Source organism: Lycorma delicatula, chromosome 3 (genome assembly GCF_047948215.1).
Source record: "Lycorma delicatula isolate Av1 chromosome 3, ASM4794821v1, whole genome shotgun sequence".
NCBI lineage: Eukaryota > Metazoa > Arthropoda > Insecta > Hemiptera > Fulgoridae > Lycorma > Lycorma delicatula.
This window is the reverse complement of record NC_134457.1, coordinates 100701548-100725026: the sequence shown is the minus strand read 5'-3', so window position 1 is coordinate 100725026 and position 23479 is coordinate 100701548. Positions and strand designations below refer to the sequence as shown.

At 29.5% G+C, this 23479-nt stretch overlaps 1 protein-coding gene across 4 annotated transcripts in view; it reads right to left on the bottom strand.

Annotated features, from left to right (window-relative positions):
* Positions 1–23479, bottom strand: part of Nedd4 (E3 ubiquitin-protein ligase Nedd4) — a 137851-nt gene that overhangs the window by 26594 nt on the left and 87778 nt on the right. For all 4 annotated transcript variants that reach the window (XM_075360268.1, XM_075360266.1, XM_075360267.1 and 1 more), the window contains exons 9-10: positions 9416–9469; positions 218–344 (exon numbers count right to left, since the gene is read on the bottom strand). In XM_075360268.1, coding sequence (XP_075216383.1) covers positions 218–344; positions 9416–9469 — 181 coding nt within the window. The remainder of the gene's footprint in view (positions 1–217; positions 345–9415; positions 9470–23479) is intronic.

Below are 23479 nucleotides of genomic sequence, written 5' to 3'. Positions count from 1 at the left end.
TATCAAGGAAAAAATGAGTCATCTAAACTTAAAAAAAAAATTTTACTTTTATGTTAAAATCTATATTGTATGTAAAAATTTATTATGCATTGAACATAGAGAATCTATTAAAAACATTTTTGAGAAAGATTAATTTTCCAGATGTTAATAGGCTGTACAAATAGTATGTTTAAAAAGAGCATTCATTTTGCATCATACAAAATTCAAACATACACACCTGTTCTAGGATCAACCCATGTTGTAGCTTTAGTATTATGATCAATAAAGAATACCCTGCCATTGGGTGCCACTTGCAATGACCAACCAAGTGGAAGTCCTTCTGCATTGGGAGATGTCGTATTATCCTGTTTCTCACAACAAATATAGGTTTAAATAATATAAATTAATAAAGTATTAAACAAATTAAAATGATGTAACATGGGAAAATAAAAGATTATTCCAACATTAATCAAGTTACATCTCAACTAAAAAGATTTTGAATTATCAGTTCTGTATCATTATTCATAAAGAATTTTTTTCATGATTAAGATGTAATTTTCATCATACAAATCATTTGACTTTTTAAAAAATTTTCATAGCATTATTTAAAAACATTTTTATTAGGTTTTCATAAAATTCCCAGTGACAATTAAAATTTCAGAAAATATACTATTTGTATCGCTCACGCATAAGTTTAGTTCATGTTACGTAAGTGAAACCAAATGGTGCTATAGTGAAACCACAAACAAACAAGGCTCATCCCAGAATAGCTCGCGCATCTGGTCAGATTTGAGAGTGAGCACATGCCTACAGCTTCAAACAAAATATTGTGAGCCCATGTCTCAAAAAAAAAGAAATACGTTCGTGGCTATTTGCCAGAGTATCTGAAGATGAGTTTCATAGCATCTGTTGAAAATAAACAACATCCAAAGTGTTTATTATGTCATAAAACATTATCCAATAAGGCAATGAAGCCCAAGTCGATTGCAAGAACATCTTTCTACAAAACATCCAAATGATAAGGACAAGCCCAATGAATATTTTCAGAAAATATATACAAAATTTCATAATTGTTCAACAATCATTGCATCATTTAAGAAACAACATGCAGTGAATGAAGATAGATTAATTGCCGCTAATTGCATTTCATAATTAACTGCAAAAAGTGGTAAAAGCTATAATATTGGAGAAACGGTAATAATACCATCTATGAAAGAATTTATTTCACAGTAATGCATCAGGATATACATGAAATTTTAAAAACGTTGCCCTTAAACGATAGCACAGTAAAGGGACGAATTGAAAAAATGGAAGTTAATGTTGAAAAGCTAATAAGTATTCTCCAAAACTCTTCATTTTCCATGCACTTGGATCAGTCTACCATTGCAGATAATGCTCTGTTGATGGACATATGTATGTTACAAGAAGAAATGCTATTCACAGATACAAGAGGATTATCTGTATTTAATACTGTAAAATCATACTTTACAAAAAATAATATTCCTTTGAATAATATTGTTGATGCGCTACTGATAGAGCACAATCAATGGTAAGTCACTATCGTGGATTTGTTGCTTATTTGAAGGAAGAAATGCTAAATGTTTTATGTATGCATTGTGTGGTGCACAGACATCTATGTACAGGTCTTATCAATCATCAACTATAATAATTCTAGCCGTAAACAAGATTAAATCCAATGCAAAAAATGAGAATGTTTCTACAGCTTTGCCAGGACAATAATGAAGATTTTATTAGGTTACTTTTCCACACAGAAGTCTGATGGCGTTAAAGGGTATATATCTTTTAACTCATTTTGTTGTAGCATTATAAGATAGTGTCATACAATTTTTTCAAAGTAATGAAACCAATTTATGTTAACAGTTAAAAACAGTAAAGAATGATTCATTTTATTTGGCTATTTCTCTTTAAAGAGATTTAATGATGTCAATTTGCAGCTTCAAGGAGCTAATAAAACTCTTTTATGTTGCCAAAGAATTGTGTCATTATTTATTGACTAACTTGAACTACTCCAGAGGATATTGACAGATTCAGTAGCCACCTCAATGAACTTAAATTGGACACAGAAAAATGATTTAAGATATTTTGAAATTGAAGGTGTATGACTGGATGAAAAATCCTTTTACCACAAGTATTGAAGAGGCTGATACAACTTGCCAAACTGTTAGAAATTAGATATGATAAAGAAAGTAAACATAAATTCGATAGTGTTGGAAATGAAAAGCTATGGCAAAATAAAAAAATGCCTGTCTTATATCCAAATATGTGGAAGATGATATTCAGTTTATTGATATCTTTCCCTACCTCATATCTTATGGAATCAGGCTTTAGTGCTCTTAATTATGACCAAAGAAAGAAACCGCGAAAATTTCCAAAAGCAGAGACCTTTGTTTGTTCCTTACAAAAATTAATCCAGATATCCAGTATTTAGTTTTGCAACATCAGCCTCAGAGGGATCTCATTAATAATTAAAGTATAGTTGAAAATATAATTAAAGTATAAATAAAAAGGTAGATTTAACTACAGTAAGTTGTTTTATAAAGATTTATTCTGCCAAACTTAGCAAAAGTCCAACAAAGTATTTGGTAAGTAATTATTATTATATGCTTTAAATTGCTGTAACTCTGCTGTGTAGATTTTATAAAGTAAAGTTACTTCCCTACTTTATAAATCACCATTACTGTGGAACTGGTGGTTGGTTAGAAAATGTTACAACTAACAGACACAAAAGTGGGTGGTAGGTATAAAAAGGTTGACTATCAGATATAAATTATGGACTGACATGTGGGACAGCCTAGATTAAAACCTGAAGAAAAGGCTGACAAAATAGTTTGCTTAGAGCACGGTACTAAATGGAATCTTAAGAAAGAAGTTAAATAAAACCAGAGGCACTACAGATGTGGATTTAAAGAATTGCGAGAATGAATAAAGAAATAATAAATAGAGGAAAATAGTAGTAAAGACAAAGAAACTAGGTAAGGTAAGACGTATCAAGAAGAAAAAATATACAGATGTACTGGAAAAGTTTCTTCTTCTAACTGATGATATCAACGAAAGGAAGTATGGTCTGATATAAAGGTTAGTGGAGAATCTATTGGCCTAGAACCTGGCTATGTGCTGAGTAGAGTCAGACAGCAAAATTTTATCATAATACTATATTATTTAAGTAATAAATAGATGCCCAGTTAATTAGATTCACATCAGCTGTTTGAGTTTAATTCCCAGCAAGGATCTGATATTCTTTTCTATTCACAACATTAATATAAACCAAAAATGATCTCAAATTGCTAGTTTGTTATTCTAAAATAAGTAAATTTATTTTCTATCAACCCACTATGGTGGGGTAACGGTTATCATAGGTAGTATTAAAAAATAAACAATTTAAGATAAATAAAAATTTTTTAAATATTTAATCTTTAATTGGATTTAAATGCTAAGCACTTTGGATCACATTACCAAGTTACTTTGATAACTAGAATTCAATTAATGTCGCAAGAAAATTGCCACCTATAGGCAGCTGGCACAGAGAGTTCTGCAAGACAAGTTATATTTATTAAAATTTAACACTTTACATAGTTCAAGAAAGAGAAGACAAATAATAATAATAATTCAATGAAATCATTAAAAACAATACATTTTTGGCAAAAAATGTCAGCTCAACCAGTTTTTTTTATTAAACAGAACACTGGCTTACTACAGCTTTTTTCTTTTAAAAAAATTAATGTACAATAATTTTAAATCTCATAGTAAAAGCAATCCCTTTTTACGTTTTAATTATATAAAATTACTATAAACAAAAAATAACAAATATTTCTAATAAACAGCATGTAAAAATTAATACAATACCTTAAAATAATAAACATTAGTTCCCTATAGAATATCCTTGCTAGAAATGAGGTCAGTTTTAATAAAATAAATATGTAACAAATAATAAACATATACTTCATACTTACTGTACTGAACACTGCTATTAGCTACTACACTAAATTATCATATCAATAAAAACAGTAAATTACAAGAGAAAAGGAACTTCAGTGCAAACAGAAATAAAAAAACTGGGATTCTGCATAAATGAATATTTCTTAAACGTATATGAAAGATATCAATGAGTGTTCCATTTAGAGATGGAAATTTTATTTTTAAAAACTTATTACTCCTTCCTCTGTAATATCTACTAGAATATTAATAATAAAAGATGAGCCAGGAGTACATGCAATTTTTACAGTTCTATGAATTATTATAATCCCTGTTATCTCACTTTTTATATGATATGTAAACTATTAAATAAACATTATTTTTGTGTATAGACATATTTTAATAAATAAATGTCAGATCATAAACAAAAAATTTGTTGGAACAGCATATTACTGTTTTCCTTGGGTAGACTTTTTATAATGTGTTGCTGAATAACTGCAAGAAGTTTAAATAAAGTCATAACATATCACATACCCTGTTTAAAGATAAAATACAGAATTACATTAACATAAAAAAAAACATTAAAAAAATTTCAAAAATCTGGATAAACTATTTTCAAGATATAAAAGTTTTTTGATAATTGCATGTGAAATTTTATTGTGTAATGAAAATTTTCTTTGTGATTTTTAATTTCTTGGCACATACAACCTGCTTAATGTTTTGACTGGAGATAACATACACAGGTACCAGTTGCTATATACTTTTTTTATCCACTGGCTGAATGGCTGTATATCAACCCCTTTTAATTAGTTGGGATGTGTTAATTTGCCATAAAAAATTCCGGGTTAAACAGACTTTTCTATGAATAAAGCAACACTGACCGAATAATTAGTCTTTATTTAAACTCTCAAATGTCTATTTACTTTTACATCAACTACTATCATGTATGAAAAACCACAAACACTAGGATCAAATTATAAAGTCAATCATTACAGCATGTAAGGTGTACAGTTTTCAAAACATTCAAAAACGCTTTAAAATCATATATTTCATCAATTATTACTAGCCAAATTTTACATTCTCTATCCTTATTATACACTCTATCCTAATATATCCTTACTTTATGACATTCATGTTTATCTTAGATGCCACAAACAAAAAATAATAATTTGCCTGGAATGACACACAAATACATCAAAAATATGGATTAGTTACTCTCAAAAAAAAACAAGTATCTCCTAACAAACTTATCCCCTTGCTTGCTTTACTGAACAAAACGTATTTTGCATGTCAATATGCCAAACCCACCAAACTACAGGCAATGTTCACATTTAGAAGCAGCACATTCATTCTCTTCACCACTGGAATATGAATATATAATAATTATCATTGGACCTAAAGAAAACAATTCAGACTAGCACCTCTCATGCCACAGATGCTTTGACATGTGTCAAAACCAATTAAAAGAGTAGGTGGATAAATGGGGTAAATTATATACTCCTTTCTGTGGAAAGGAAGAATACATTACATATTTTGTATCCACTCACTAGGGAAAACGTAACACTCATTTCCAGCTTTTATAAAACTTATCAGTCAATTACTATTGTTTATATACTACACTGTAAATACTACTAACACTAATCAAACAATCAGGGGTGAAGCCAGAATTTTTTTGAGGAGGATAGTAACCTTACTGTTGCTCATAAAGCAGAAAATAACTACAAAATTTTGGATTTAGAAATTAAAAAGACATCCTTACAAATATTTACATTTAATAACACTTTATGGTAGTAAAATATGAACACTGGAGAAATCATAAAATACCAGGAAGAAAAAATGTAATTTCATAGAATGTTAAAAATTATGTGGGCTAAAAGAACACGAAGTGAAGAAATTTTAAAACAAATTGTAAAACAGTGAACTTAGTTGCAAAATTTTGTAAAGATGAACAGGCTAATGAGCCACATATTAAATGTTAAGGATTGTGAATTTGATTCTAGAAGTACACAGGTATACAAAGATACCAGTGTAGAAAAAGAAAAAGATTACAGTAAATATAAACTGATAATTAAAGATTTGGATGTAGGTAGTGTGTTGAGACTAACAGACTAATACAGAATAGAATAGAATGGACAACTGCATCAGGCCAACCAAACAACTGAAGACCAGAAGGAAAAATTTCTGCAATTAATATTAAATACAGAGTGATTCAAAGAAAAGGGAAATTTAAAAAATTAAATAACGTTAATGAAACATTTTTTTTAGAAAATGAATTTTATTTCATGTAATTGTACAAATGTTGCCATTTTAGGATACATACATTTTAGTTTATTTTTTAAAGATGACATCTTGCAGGTAACCTCCTCTTCTACGTAAACACTCACGAAGTCTCTTCGTTAAATTGTTCATGGTTTGACGTAACATCTCAACTGGAATTTCCGCAATTGCTTCTCAGATCTTTGCCTTCAGTTCTTCCGTTGTAGCAGGTCTGCTGTGGAACACTTTGCTTTTAAGGTGACCCCACAAAAAGTAATTGCAAGCTGCGAGATCAGGCGATCTGGGAGGCCATCTTCTAATGTCACCATTTCGTGAAATGACAAGTTGTCCAAACAATCGGCATACAGCTGCCATCGATATTCGTGCAGTATGTGACGTTGCTCCATCTTGTTGAAACCAGGCTGTGTTAAGAATTGGTGGAAATCTCTTTTGTTGTTCCACACAAAGGTTTGTTGTAATCTTCAAAAAATAAGGGCCTATAACACCGTAAGATGATATAGCACACCACACGGTCACTTTCTGGCTGTGCAATGGACGCTGGTGTGGCTGTGTAGGATTTTCTTGTGCCCAGTATCTGAAATTTTGCTTGTTAGCAAATCCACTGAGGTGGAAATGCATTTCGTCTGACACCCACAGTTCGTGAACAAACTCTTTGTTATCATTTATCTTCTGAAGCATTACATTACAGAATTGTGCTTGCACAACTGCATCATTCGGTTTCAGTTCCTAGACGATCTGCAACTTGTATGGATGGAATTGCAAGTCCTTCACTAACATTCTTCGTATGAACTATGCAATTGTAAAGATGCTGAGAGACGACGGATTGACCGATGTGGACTTCGTGTGACAGCATCTTGTAAAGCTTGAACATTCTGTGGTATACGGATGGTTCGCTGACGGCCTGGAGGTTTCTTTTTCATTGCCGAACCACTTTCCTCAAAATTAGATATCCATCTTTTAATTGCATGTGCTGATGGAACACGGTCGTGCCGTCCCAGATTAAAATGACGGCGAAATTCTCTACATGCTCCCTCCACACTGTCATTGTTTTTGTAAAATGCTTTGATAGCAAATGCACGTTGCGCACCACTCCAAGGATCCATGACAACTAAATGGCAGGTTAGGTTAGAGAGGCTGGCGCCACTTATCAAGTGGTACCAATCGCCCACGGCTACCAACACAACTTTCAAAATTTCCCGTTTCTTTGAATCACCCTGTACTTAAGAACAAGTTGCATCATTCAGATTTGTAATGAAAGAAACAATATTCAGTACATAGTTAGTTGCCATTGAACAGAATCATGGTAAAGGTTAAATAAATGCCATTCACATTTTAGATAGATAAACTGATGGAAAATCTAAACATTAAGTTTGATAAAGAAAAAAAATGAAAATCACTTCACTCCTTATTTATCATAGTATGCCAGGCAAATAACGCTCATTATTTTTTAACATAGTTACACAATTCTCTAATATAATTTATATATCTTTCAGTATCTCTGAAAAATCATCTTTAAAAGTAAAAATAATATACTAAAACTTACCTCTTGTCAACTGGTATTATTTTTCTGATTTTTATACAGACCATTTAGAAAGTCACTAGGCATGTGTTTAAATATAAACAAATAGTAATCCACAGGTGTTACTCTCTCCACATGGACAAATTTTTTTGTGCGTTTCTTCACAAAATATTAAAAATGTTTTCGATATCACATTATTTTCAAACAAAGCTTTAAAAGATTGTAATATAACATTAAACTTCCTGCCTACACAACCATTATTGTCTGAATTCTATTACAATTTGTACGCAAAATTTTGGAGACTTTTCTCAAGTCATACTGCAGATTTTATCTTCTTTGATAAGATCCTGATCTTTTTTATAAAAACTCTGAAATCTATTTCTTGATCTCACAAGAAAATATCAAAAATCAATCAAGCTTGATTTTAACAAAGTGGTTTGATTGTTTCAAAATGTTTCAAACAAGAAAAATTGTGTCCAGGACTGCATATCCACATGAGATTAACTCCACAACATTTTGTTTGTTCTGTTATAAGTCTGAAATCTATATTAATAAATATTAACAATCTGTAAATTTTGATAACCTATAAAATCAGCACATAGTGACTTTCTGAATACACTGTAAAATATGAAACAATACTTTTGATTTTTCAGGAAATAAACTTAATCCTGAAAGTTATAAAAACTACAGCTATCGTCAAACAAATTAATTTGCAGGAAATGTTTGATTATTTTCCACTATCAAAAATTACATAATATAATTAATTATTAATTTGTTGATTACTGAAAACATTTACAACAAATCTATCCATTTGAGTTCATTTTATTCAAAGGCAATTAAATATACACATATTTTCTTAATCTTAATTTAAAAAAAATGAATTTTAATAAAAAATATTATGTGCAATAAAAACGACAGACAATATAATCAAACATAATTTTAATAAGAAGTCAATGTTTAAAAAAACATTACAAGTGTAATAATTTTTAAATAAAGATTAACTGTGAAATAAATAAAAGTATTAGTTGCAAATTCTTATTCATTAAGTCATAAAATTTCTACACCTCCTCGAAGTAAAAAAAAGCACATTCGTCCCAATTTGTAATGCTATTTTGCACCATACAATACAACACATACAGTCTCAATGTATAAAATTTTATACCATAAATCACTTGACATAAGTTATAATCAAAGCAGAAACACGTAAAATATTAATGTATAATAATTATGATCCCTTAATTGAGCACAATTGAGTTCCAAAGTTACATTAATCAAACCGTAGAAATATACAAAAACAACAATCAATATTTTTTGTATATACAACAGGCTATGTTTTAAATGTATATAAGTTTGAAGTCAATAATGTTAATACAACTGACTGAACATTCTAATCTTACCTTTACTTCCATAGAGGAATCTGATGAAATAACTGATCTACAAAATTGTTTAACTTCTAAATTAATTAATACTACCTTATCAATAACTTTAGCATGGTGAACACTTTATTTATTTTTACATAAATATATGTTAACAACGCATAATATAAAATAAATACTTATAAGTATAGGCAAGTAGAAAAACATTAAAAAATGCAAGATTATGTTTAAATCATACAATACTGTTCTCTAAAATGCAAATTAGATAATCATTTCTCTTTTTTCTTTACTATTATAAATAATAAACAAAAAATAAACCAAAATTTCTTACATTCTGCGTAGGCTCTGAATTTGGTTGAGTAGGGCTGTCTACAACCTCATTGACCTATGGAAATAAAATGAAAATATTCAAATAAAATAATAATTAAGAAATATATATATAAGCTATTACTGAGAAAATTAACACCTAAAAAAAAATCTTAAAATAACCAAGATATACTAACATCATAACAAAAAATTATAAAACACTAATATGTACGTTAAAAAAACCTCTAAATATACAAAAAAACTACAACCATTAACAAAAAAATAATGAAAAATAACATATCAGATCAATAAAAAATAAATTTAAAAAAAATCTTAACTGCGAATCAAAAAGCATAAATATTCAAAAATGAAATGGATTCTACATTACCTGATAAGAAATTCCTATACCATTAGATAACTGCCAACATGATTTTTTTTTTCAAATTTTAAGCAATATAATTATAGTAAATAATATGAAAAACAAGATTCTTCTTAATATATTTTTACATATGGCAGCCAAAAAATTGCAATGACTTTAATTTGAAAAAAGTGATATATTCATAATTTGAAGACTATCTTTCACATTCTTTATTTTAAATCTCTAAATTTCTTTTTAATTTTTTTTCAAAAACATATTTCCAAAATCAGAAAATACTGAGATTGTACTATTTTAATGGCATGTTGATAATGACCAAATTTTAAATTCTGTTCAATTGGATAAGCAACAATTTCTGACAAAAAGATAGAAATATAATTTCACCAGAATATTCCACAAAATGGCTAACAAAATTTTGAAGACAATCTTAAAATTGATAAAAATATTCAATTCCATTAATGATCATCTGCTTCTTCAGGCAAACATTGAAAACATTTTTAAATTGGTCTCTACAAAATCATATGCCGCTAAAATTTGAAGGAAACTGTTTTGATATCTTTCATTACAAAAGTACTTGTCCATTAATATTCTTACATAATTGAGAATATTGTGGTAAAAAGAGAAAAATGTGTAAGAGATCTCAGTGTATTGTTGACAGTGGGCTGTATTTTAAACATATATAACATAATTAGTAAGGCCAAGTAACCTTGAATTAATAAAGCAGATTTTTCCAACATAAAATCTTGCTTGATGCTGTATAAGCATTAGTTTGCTGCCATTTGGAATATGCCACAATAGTCTGAAATAGCAACAGGTCATGTACAAGCAAGCAATGACACCAAAGATCTCCAAAGAAATTTTATTTTTCAGTTATAATGGAAATTCAATGGCTTAGAACATTTAACCACTTAAGATATTCATGGCATGCTTCAGTTACTTCTGTTATCAACCAGGAGAGACTTTCCTAATCTTATAGGGTGTTTATAAAATGATTGGCTGGCTATATACTTTTTTGGAAAAACTGAACAAAAAATATCCTTAGGAAAAACGGCAATTTCTCCTTTGTTCTCCCACTGTCCACCATTATTTTATTTTTATATAAAAATTTATATCTCAAGTTCAAATAGAGAAATCGCATTAACATTTGGTAGGCATGTTGGTAATGAAGTTTTAAAATCAGGAATTAAATACCTTTACAAATTACAAAATGGTGGTTGTGTTTATTTTTCAATACGTTTATATCTCCATAAATATTAGCTTTATCAAAATGTATGTTTTCCCTAAAATATTAAGCCTTTTATTTTGAACAAAATGAGATTTTATTTTTTTAAATCAGTTAACAAATAGCCAAGTTATGACAGAAAAATGATGTAATTTTGTGTCTGTTTTCATGTCTCGGACTTTACATTCAATTCGATTAAATATTAATTGTTTTTATTTATTGTTAATTCTAGTATTGTAAATTAGTATCAAATTAAGTAATAATTTTCTTACAATAATAAACCTAATAATTAAAAAAAAATAAAGCGACTACCTGCGATAATTTTATGTTAATTGTTGTAGAACATTAGGCGTATTTTTTAATAAACAGTTGACAATTGCTAAAAGTTATAAGAGATGTTAAAGTGTCCACCATTAGAAATTACACAAGTCTCTATTTTTTTTTGAGAGATAGTATTAACCTCAAAAATTCTGGGAGTATTCCTAATTTCTTGAAATCCAATTTGGGTCCTTTGTGTTTCTAATGGCCCCCAGGTAGAAGTCAAGAGAGTTTAACTCAGGTGATTGGGCAGGCCAGGGCACTGGCCTACCCATTTTTCATGGAAAGTTTCATGCAGGAAATCTGATGCTAACTGACTGAAATGTGCTGGAGCTCCATTCTGGAGCTCCATTTTTCCTTTTAATTGTAGACGTAGATCTTCCAACAAATGTGGAAGATTTTCAGTCAAATGAACAAAATAATTTTCCCCATTTAAATGATTTGATAGAATGGCAGGATCCAAAAGATAGTCACTGAAGATACCTGCCCATATGTTCAGGGAAAATCCTTTTGATGGCTACTTTGGAAGGTACCACGAGGATTCTCATCACTCCAGATATACTGGTTGTGATAATTTTGAAATCATTCTTGTTGAAAGAAGCTTCAACTGTGAACAGAATCCTTGCCAAAAATAAAGGGTCTTCAATTAATGTTTTTCGAAACCAGTTACAGAAGCCAATTTCCAAGGAAAATCATTGGCAGTCAGCCCTGTATGTGCTGCAAGTGATAAGGGTAAAAAAAGTTACCATTTAAAATCTGCCACAGTCATGTGGTCCATACCTTCTTGTATTGTCATAGAACATGTACTTCCAACACAATTTCTTCTAATTCAATAGTTGTAGTACTCCTTGGTCAACCACTGTCGTGATTCCCTGCTGTAAATGAACCTGTTTCCGTAAGCCATATGTGAAGTCTCTCAAAAGTTTTTTCATTTGGCACACATCTATTAGGAAACCTCTTTTCATAGTTTTTTTGCTTTTGTTCTGTTGCGGTTAGCTAACTATACACTAAATGCATGTCACACATTTCCACAAGAATATTCACACTCCATGATTATAAAACAACAAAACTTGAAAAAACCGATGATTGAAAAAGAATGTTAAACAAACTCTGACAAGTAAACAATGAGTTTAAATTACTTTAAAATTATATGGTTTTATTTTTAAATAATATGCATTGCATTTTTACATTGTTAACATGATCAGCAGTAATAGTCGTCTAAAATTATTCAAAAGTGAAAAATTACCATCAATTGTTTTTTATTATTATTTAATATTAAATTTTATTATGACAAAATTATTACTTGATTTGATGCCAATTTACAATACTAGAATTAACAATAAATAAAAACAATTAATATTTAATTGAACTGAATGTAAAGTGGAAGACATGAAAACACACACAAAAATACATCGATTTTCTGCCATAACTCGGCTAATTTTTAATAGAATTAAAAAAATAAAATGTCATTTTTTTAAAAATAAAAAAGGTTTAAAATTTTAGCAAAAACATACATTTTGATAAAGCTAATATTTACGGAGATATAATAGATTGAAAAATAACCATGGTCACTATTTTGTAATTTGCAAAGGTAATTATTATTTAAGTCCTGATTTTTTTACTAATTTTAAAACTTTATTACAAAAGAAATGCTCTGTATATTTTCATAACAGCTTTCATGTTCTCAACCTGAATTTCAATCTTTCTATGCTGGTTCCTAGAAGAGCTATAAGAAATTTTCACCTGCTGGTTATTCAAAGGATATCAAACTGTAGTACCCAGCAAGAGGTATAAAAAAAGTAGCAGAGCATTACTCGAGCAAAGTTAACTTCTTTGAGAATTATAAAAAAGAGCATTCAAAAATTCTTTGAAGAAAATCTTGTATGAATTAAATCGAGATTAACATACTGAGCTTGTCAATGACGGCATCACAAAATTTATGTTTCCTCATCACTAATTAGAATAACTCATTCCCTTACAGTTCTGTTGCTTTATGCTGTTGTTTTCCTCTCTTTTTTTTGCTGCTACCTGCCCCTTTTGCCATCTAGTGGTGGTAAGGAGGCACTGCAGGGGGTGATGTACAGGTATACAAATAATAAATAACAAGAAAAACCAACCCTTTGCAATCACAATGTTATCCTATTACATTTTTATCCCTGCCATGGATAAAAATATATTAATGCTTTAAAAGAGAAAGCCTGATAGTTACTCTGTACATGAATTCCTGACAAGAATAGAACCAGCATATTTTAAAATGTCTAAATTGCTTTAAAAATAAAGAAGAGATGAAATTTAGCAAGTGAGAGTAGGAGATTTAAGATTATTTCTAATAATTTTAAACAATCATTTAAATGAAAATGAGTATTTTCAAGGCTTTTTGTTATGAAGATGCTGCATTTTAAAAGTAAAAAAAATATTAATCGGACAGTTTTTTCTAATTTTACATTTTTTTTTATGACATGATTGTAATAATTATTTTTCACCTTCAAAATAAGTGACTACATGAGTAATGATAATCACAGTACAAATAATCTGTTTTGATGGCAAAATAGACAATCTAGACCACAGCAGGTAATTCAAAAAGGACTTCACTACTTTAAAGCATATAAAAATTTATTTACATAACTTACAGATTCAGTTGAGATTTCATTTCATATCAAAACATAAAAGTTTTGAATTGCGTAGTTCATTAGTACTGAATTCGGCCACCAACAATGTTACCAGTGTTGTTAAAAATGGATACATTTACTGGTGCAAACATGCTTACTGTATGTTTTGGTTTCATAATTTGCAGTCAGCAACTGCAGTTAAATGTAATCTTGTAGAGAGTGCAACTAAAGTTTAACATAATTTTTGTTGAGAGTGCAGTAGAAAGCCTCCTAGCAGGCATACAATTTACTCTTGGCACCAAATCCAAAGGTCAATATTTTTTGTGCTCTTAGCAATCAAAGACTGTTCAGCCCATTCTTCTTCCAGGAGGCAACCGTAAAAGGTATAATTTATCAGGAAATTTTTCAAAATTTTTTAAATCTTCAGTTAGATGAAAATGACCAAGATGGACACCATTATTACCACTAAGACCTCACTTCCACCTGGAACTGAGATTTCTTGATACTCAATCCCCAGGTCAAAGGCCACAAAGGTCTAATTCCATGGCTACCTCATCCTCATAATTGACCATATTGATTTTTTCTTATGGGGGTTTCATCAAAGATGAAGTTTATGTACCACCTTTGCCTGCTGATCTTTTTCAACTATAACTTTGAATCAATGTCGCAGCTGCAAAGATTTGACTGCTGGCTACAATCTGGAATGAAATCAATTTGTGGGATGTATTACAAATGGAAGTCATATCAAATCAAAGTGAATGATGAGTGACAAACTTGATGTGTTTTTCTGTGAAATAAGATCTCCACCGAATCTGTAAGTTAACTCAATAAATTTTTATATGCCTTTAAGTTTGTCCTTTTTGAATCGCCCAGTATTATTCTTTTGAACAATGATGACCTGTGTGTAAGTAATAGCTTATAAAACCTACATACTATTTATAGAACTTTTGTGTATACGGCCTATAAAACCTATTTACTGTTTATAAAATATCTATAAAAATTTTTAATTCGCACGATTAACAGGCTATAAATAAGGGACAGTCAGCTCTACTGCAACTACTTCAGTTTTTCCAAAATGTTTTACATTATTCGCTATACCTACAGTAAGAAAATGAAGATGCTGAGATTAGAGTATGAGATTTTAGTTGAATGTAGATGATAATCTATGAGGATTTATTAGAATTTGAATAATTGTAAGATATGAAGACCTGATTTTTTTTTTTTTTTTTTTGTCTTCAGTCATTTGACTGGTTTGATGCAGCTCTCCAAGATTCCCTATCTAGTGCTAGTCGTTTCATTTCAGTATACCCTCTATATCCTACATCCCCAACAATTTGTTTTACATACTCCAAACGTGGCCTGCCTACACAATTTTTCCCTTCTACCTGTCCTTCCAATATTAAAGCGACTATTCCAGGATGCCTTAGTATGTGGCCTATAAGTCTGTCTCTTCTTTTAACTATATTTTTCCAAATGCTTCTTTCTTCATCTATTTGCCGCAATACCTCTTCATTTGTCACTTTATCCACCCATCTGATTTTTAACATTCTCCTATAGCACCACATTTCAAAAGCTTCTAATCTTTTCTTCTCAGATACTCCGATTGTCCAAGTTTCACTTCCATATAAAGCGACACTCCAAACATACACTTTCAAAAATCTTTTCCTGACATTTAAATTAATTTTTGATGTAAACAAATTATATTTCTTACTGAATGCTCGTTTAGCTTGTGCTATTGGGCATTTTATATCGCTCCTGCTTCGTCCATCTTTAGTAATTTTACTTCCCAAATAACAAAATTCTTCTACCTCCATAATCTTTTCTCCTCCTATTTTCACATTCAGCGGTCCATCTTTGTTATTTCTACTACATTTCATTACTTTTGTTTTGTTCTTGTTTATTTTCATGCGATAGTTCTTGCGTAGGACTTCATCTATGCCGTTCATTGTTTCTTCTAAATCCTTTTTACTCTCGGCTAGAATTACTATATCATCAGCAAATCGTAGCATCTTTATCTTTTCACCTTGTACTGTTACTCCGAATCTAAATTGTTTGTTAACATCATTAACTGCTAGTTCCATGTAAAGATTAAAAAGTAACGGAGATAGGGAACATCCTTGTCGGACTCCCTTTCTTATTAGGGCTTCTTTCTTATGTTCTTCAATTGTTATTGTTGCTGTTTGGTTCCTGTACATGTTAGCAATTGTTCTTCTATCTCTGTATTTGAACCCTAATTTTTTTTAAAATGCTGAACATTTTATTCCAGTCTACGTTATCAAAAGCCTTTTCTAGGTCTATAAACGCCAAGTATGTTGGTTTGTTTTTCTTTAATCTTCCTCCTACTATTAATCTGAGGCCTAAAATTGCTTCCCTTGTCCCTATACTTTTCCTGAAACCAAATTGGTCTTCTCCTAACACTTCTTCCACTCTCCTCTCAATTCTTCTGTATAAAATTCTAGTTAAGACCTGATAAGACTATTAAATTACTTTTATGGCACATAAATAAATCATATGAAAATTTATTTGATTGTAAATCTATACCACATTGTGATGTTTTATTTCATATAAAATATATATTATTGTGAAAAAACCCTGAAAAGACATTATGAGAATAACAAAGATGTCAAAGAGATTATTCAGTATGGATTAATTTATAAGGCAAGAACAATCTCTGCCTCTAAGAGTTGATTTTCTAAATATTCTTTAAGTTCAGCCCTAAGTGGTTTTCTAATCAGGAAATTATGACTTGTATATAAGCATGATTCAAAATCTCCTAGAAATTTGTCAAATATTTCACTATTTAACAAAAAAAAAATGTAAAAAACTTTAATTTCTGGTAAAATTTTATTTATTATAAATCACTTGATCACTACCCAAGAACATAATGAAGGATGCAATGAAAAATTAATTTATTATTACAACATACACACTAGTATCCATCAATTAACAAACATTAAATCAAACTGTTGAATGATATGTAAACAAAAGACATTCTTACAAAGCAAAACAAATTAAATTAATATTATTGATCGCAATCATATAACAAAAAAATAATCTAGAAACTGCACACAGAGAATTACATCATGCACAACTGACACTTAACAATTTACATGCAGGAGATCATGCGAGGAAAATAACCAAGCTTATGCCTAAATTATCAAATCAGCTACTTAGACAATATATTATTCCCAGCCTCCTTGTACAATATTCACTAATAAAAAAATTCCATAAAATTATAAACATATGATTATTTTATCAAAAATATGTTAATTTTTGAGGCAAATTATATAAAAAATAAAAATGAGTTTTCAAAAACTTTTTACATAAATAATACAAGTGTCAATTTTATACTGTTAATATTTTTTACACCATTTTAAATACATAAAAGTTTATAAAACATTTTGGATAAAATTTCCAAATATTACAAATTTTATTTGACTCTGAAATGTTTTAAAAACTTTGGTGTTTTTATTTTTTAAGAAGGAAACCGTTCTCATTTTTTCTGATTTTACTAATTTTTATAAATACATAAGTTTAAAATGGCTTCCTCCATCTTGACTAAGGTACAACAAAAAAAAAACTGTAAAATTGTGCAAAAAGTAGGCTTAGAGAACAAAAGAGATCATTCTACAAAAAAGATGTACTATATTTTTCACAATCAAAACTTTTGGGTAAAATATGAGGCAAAATGGGATAAAAATTTTGAGAAAAAGCCATTTTTTCACAGGAAAAATGTTTTTAATGTTACTTAGTAAAAAAAAATTGAGGAGACAGGTATTAAATTATAAAAATGGGCCAGAATAGACTATAAAAAGTTGCTTTTATAAAATTTTTACAGGAAATATTAAATAATCCAATTCCATAAAAATTAAAAGCAGGATAAGCAGAAATTAGAATTTGTTAGTGACATAAACTAATGACTGTGTTGTTATAATCAGGTTTAGAGGGTCTTAAAACGAACTACAGTAAAGCTCATCAGGGCTAGGAACAGAGGGGATGGTGGGGGACAGAAATCGTCACAAGGCAGATGCTTCCGCTATGGGAAGTCAGGATGTCATGCCATGAAATACTAAATAAAAATAATCTACATGATGCCAAATATAAAAGCCGGGTGTGGCAAAGAATCAGAATTAAAATCTACATTAAAATTAACAACTACAGAGTATATTGTAATCTGTTTACCTACCATATTCATATTTTACACAAAAACTTATTAATCTTCATGATTTTTCATAACATTGTTTCCTTTACAATACTGTGCTAATATAATGTGTACTACTGAAAAACAGAATCATCAATAGAAGAAGATCCACACTTAATTGAATGCAAGTGTCAAGTACATTATAATCATCACTAAATGACTAACTACAAAAATAAAATTTACACCATATTGTACTCAACTATTTGAAAAATAGGAAAACTGAAAAGTTACAATCTATTTCATAGTTGTACGTAGATCTTTCTGAGGTTCTTGCACTTCAACCAAATCTGAAATTAAAATAACCTTTACCAAACACTACCAAAATCCAGGTAAAGAAATTATAAATATGGATTTGCTAAAGGGAACTAAACAAAGGTACTGTGAAATTAAATTGACTGATGTGAATAAGCGAATGTGCAGTGACTGACTATAAGAAAATGAGGTGAACAATGATGAAATAACTGAACAATGAAGATGCTATAAATGTGAATAAAGCTATGTAAGAGCATGAAAGAAAATCTGAAGATGCACACCAGAACCACAAGACAGCACCTGGAAGTATAAATGATTTTTTATATGTAATATGTTACACAACCTAATAGAATGTACTATGATGTCCTAAAACTTAAAAAAAATGGTGAGATTAAACAGTAAAGCAAACTGTTTCAACAACAAAAACTGGAATTTTTAAACAAACGAAAGTAAGAGATAATAGAAATCAGTAATAATTAAATCAATGTAGGATTAATTTATTATTTATTTATTTTATATTTTAGCTATTTTAATTGTTTTAAAGTCAAAATGAAAGAGATTGCAAAAATGATTTAAATGAAAACTGTAGTACACAGTCGCATAGATACAAAGGTCTTAAGAACAGAAAAACATATTCAATAACAAATTCATAACTATTAATACTATAAATTATATAAAAAATTTTACCTGATAAACATTAATTGTACAATGTTAATAAATATATAGTACCTTAAACCAATACTTATTTAAATAGTTTACAGGAAAATAACTGTTGACATTGATTTTTGCATTTAACCTACTTCCTGTCAATCCTGACAATGAACCAATGAGTACTACTGTAAATTAAAAATTTACAACCTGCTAGTTCAGCAAACATTTTTTTATTTTTAAAAGAAAATTTTATAAAAATCCTAACAGGTATATTTCTTATACTATTGAAAGATAGAGGGATATACAGATATCATTATGACACAAGGATTTTTTGTTTTAAGTATTTTGTTATAGGTATGACAAAAAACAAAAGGTTCCATAAACAAAACTTTCTCCAACATTTTTTTCTTACAACAAGAAAAATTTTATGTCCAGGACTGAATGTCAAACTGTTGACATTCACAAAAAAAAATTGTACCACAAAAAAAATTGTAATCTCTGAAGAAATCTTTTTTAAAGAAAGAGAATTACATTTAACTACAAAACTATTAATAATAAGCTAATTTTTTTTTAGTTTCTGGCCTCACCCATTCTATAACAGATTAATTTAGTTTTATTTTACTCAAAAATTATAGAATTCACCAAAATAAAGGATTTCCATATAAAATTATCTTCTCTTTTGCATAATGGTCTCAGGTTTTACGTATTTATTTTATTTTTTTTTAGAGAATTTCAAAAATTATCAATTCTATTAGCATTTGTTTTTTTGACAGATTTAATGAAATTTAAGTTAACTATTTTTATTTTTATCTATGGAGAAAATAATACCTAAATGCAAAAAGGTTACGCCAATTTTGAATTTTTATGAGGTTTTAATCTTTTGGGGTCTGAACTAAATGAATTTATTTTTTCATATCTAGAAATATTAAGTTATTTTGATTGGGAACAGTAATAGCTCAACAAGCAAATGACAACCTACCTCTCCACCTCTCTTACCCATGAAGAATTCTAAATATGTTTAAAAATCAAACCACTCATACATAGTCTTAGAAAGTAAATAGTTAGTACAAAAATTTAATACAACAATTAAAAAAATAATATAAAATGACTGTACAACACAGAAAAGCTAGAATTAAGTACAGATTCATCACAAGGTTTATAAAACTACGTATATTTGAAATGAATAAATATGATTGTATGATTGTTAGCTAGAAGTCAACATATAATGGCAATCACTAGCAAGCTGATTCACATGTGCAGAGGATTAGATGAGATGAAATAAGCAAAACAATTATTACAATAATAAATATAGTTATCAAAAATATAAATGATACGACAGTAACTTTCATATCCTTATTGTATTTTTTACAACAGAAAATCAAAAAAAAAAAATAAAAATAAGAGCAGATTTTTGGCAAACTTCTACAATCAAATCTAAATGACTGATGAAATAAATTATCATTAATAAATATTAAAAACATTAATATCCTCCATTAGACTTATTTTAACCTCAATAAAATAAATTTCCATCTAATTAGTTGTATTTTGAATGACCTAAAACTAGATCTACAAAAGGTTATCAATTTCCCCATGACATTGCAACCATCAAACTACACTGCATTATCATTAAAAGTGATTAAATCCATTATATATCTACTTGCAATATTTTGAGCAAAAACTCATTAATGAAAACTAAAATCTACATATTACAAATCCTATCAATACATCAAAAAGAAATTTAACATCAAAATATCATAATACCTCTACAGCAGCAATTTAGAAAATACACAACCTCTAAAAAAAGTACTCTCAATCTCAAAAAAGAAAACACTAAATATTAAAAGAATAAAAAAGATCAACGAGTCCTGTTTTATCAATGAGAAGAAAAAGGTAACAGAAATCAAAAGGGGTAACAATGACTTAGCAAAATAGTAAACAATTCCAACCAAAGACATAGTCCCAATGTGCAATGACTGCTGTCCTCTTTCTCTATCCTTCCGATCTCATCATTTAGCCCTCCCTTTGATACAAATGATTATTTCAATGGTTGAACACAACAGAAATGGATTAAAAATACTTTTTTTATATACTAATTTTATAATTATTTGTACTCTGAATAAAAGTAAACAACTTTGTCAGTTGCCATACATAGCAGTAATTACAAGTTACACTAATTCCTTTTAGCCAAAAAGGACTTCACAACTTTAAAAGTGTACAAAAATTTATTTAGGTAACTTACAGATTCAGGTGAGATCTCATTTCACAGCAAAATATGTCAAATTTTGACTCCTGTAGTTGATTAGTACCGAATTAAGCCACCAGCGCTGTCACTAGTGTTGTTAAAAATGGATATATTTACTGGTGCAGAGCATGCTCACTGTTTGTTTTTGTTTCATGATTTGCAGTCAGCAACTGCAGTTAAATGTAATCTTCATAGAGAGTGCAGCAGGAAGCCTCCTTAGAAGGCATACAATCTACCCTTGGCACCAAGCCTTCATTAAGACAGGTTGTTCTATTAAACATACAAAATCACGAAGATGCCCACATATCCCTGAAACTGCTGTGGAACAACCCAGAGAAAGTTTTGCATGTAGTCCAAAGAAATAAACTCAACAAGTGTCACTGAGACTGGCAATCCACAAACAACTGTGTTGCACTTATTATGTAAACGATTGCACTTGAAGCATACAAACTAACCATGGTTCAACACATTACAAATGATGACAAAGTTGTTTGGGTTGTAGTTTTGTGTGGTTGTAGTTTTTTGGGATCAAAGTTTTACACTAGTAGCAAGGTGAACATCCATAACTGCCGAATAAGGAGTTACAAAAACTTTCACGAAACTTTGCAGCACATTTGATAACCTTAAGGTTGATGATTTTTATGCCCTACGCAAACAGACTTTACAGCCCATTCTTCTTCCAGTAGACAACCATAAATGGTATCGTTTATCAGGACATACTTCAAAATTTTCTAAATCATCAATTAGATGAAAATTACCAAAATGGATGCCATTACTATCAGCAAGATGGGGCTCAACTTCACTACCACCTACAATTCTGAGGTTTTTGATACTCCATTCCCAGGTCAGAGGACTGGTCACAAAGGTCTAATTCTATCTCACTCCCCAGATTTGACCCTGCTTGATATTTTCTTGTGAGGCTTTATCAGAGATTGGCATTATATACCACCTGTGCCTGCTGATCTTAATGAGCTAAGACTTCAAATTAATCCCGCAGCTGCAGAGGTAATGCCAATGTTTTGGCTGCAATCTAGAATGAAATCAACTTCAGGTAGGAAGTATGTCGCATTACAAATGTAAGCTCCATCGAACCAAAGTGAATGTTGGGTGACAAACTTGATATTCTTTTCTATGAAATGACACCCCAACCAAATCTGTAAGTTATCTTAATAAACTTTGGTTAAAGTTTTTGTTTAATCACCCAGTATTTTGTTGAAAATTAATACCATATTGCAGTTTAATTACTTATTTATTATTTTAGTATAGAAAATACAGGTTTTTATAATAAATTATTTTTTTTAGTGTGAAAAATAACAAACCTAGGATTTGAATACATAGACTTCTGAATGGAAGGATGATCTTCATTAAAGAAGACAGCACAGAGTCGTATGAATTTATTACTGTTTATTAAAACACAATCATGTAACTTCCTACAAAAACAAAGAGTAACACCAAGAATAATACTTTTTACTACTTTCATATTTGTAAATTTTAAAGTAGAATTAAAACAAAAATCCCTACCCTATTAAAATATGTATCATAAAATCAAAAATATAATAGAAAAGAATACTGAAATCACTATCACTGATGAACATTCTGTCACAAAAAGATTAAATTTAACATTTTAACTTACAAGTTCCAAAATTAGAAAAAAAAGTAACAAACATCATTCAAAATTATAAACGTAAAACAGCTATACTTAGTGCACAATCATCAAATGGTAAGAAAATTTCTGATCAATCATAGGGGGAAATAGGAACATATTAACAACACAAACCAAAATTCTGATTAAAATAATGATACTCAACAATGTTTTAAGGAATTTTGAAAGCGAAAACTGAAAGGTTACAAAAATAATACAATTCTTTAATGTTGCCACTAAAGATGTAAATACACACATCAAAACATTAATTCTTAATGGTTTTAGGGGTATAATACTAAAGAAAAATACGTTTCTTAAAATAATATACAGCACATCTTTGGATAAATAAAACTCAACACGTGTTTAAACACCAAATGCAATTAAGCAAACAAAAACAAAACTAAAGAATAAAAAACTACACTAATTTATCATCAGATTTCAATGATGGCTAATAATAAAAATGCAGGACTGCCACGACTGTCACATGATCACTGTACACATTACCTGACTACCAGCATCATGTGACCATCCCCCATCAGGTTCTGGACTAGGGTCTAATTCACTCCCATCATCACT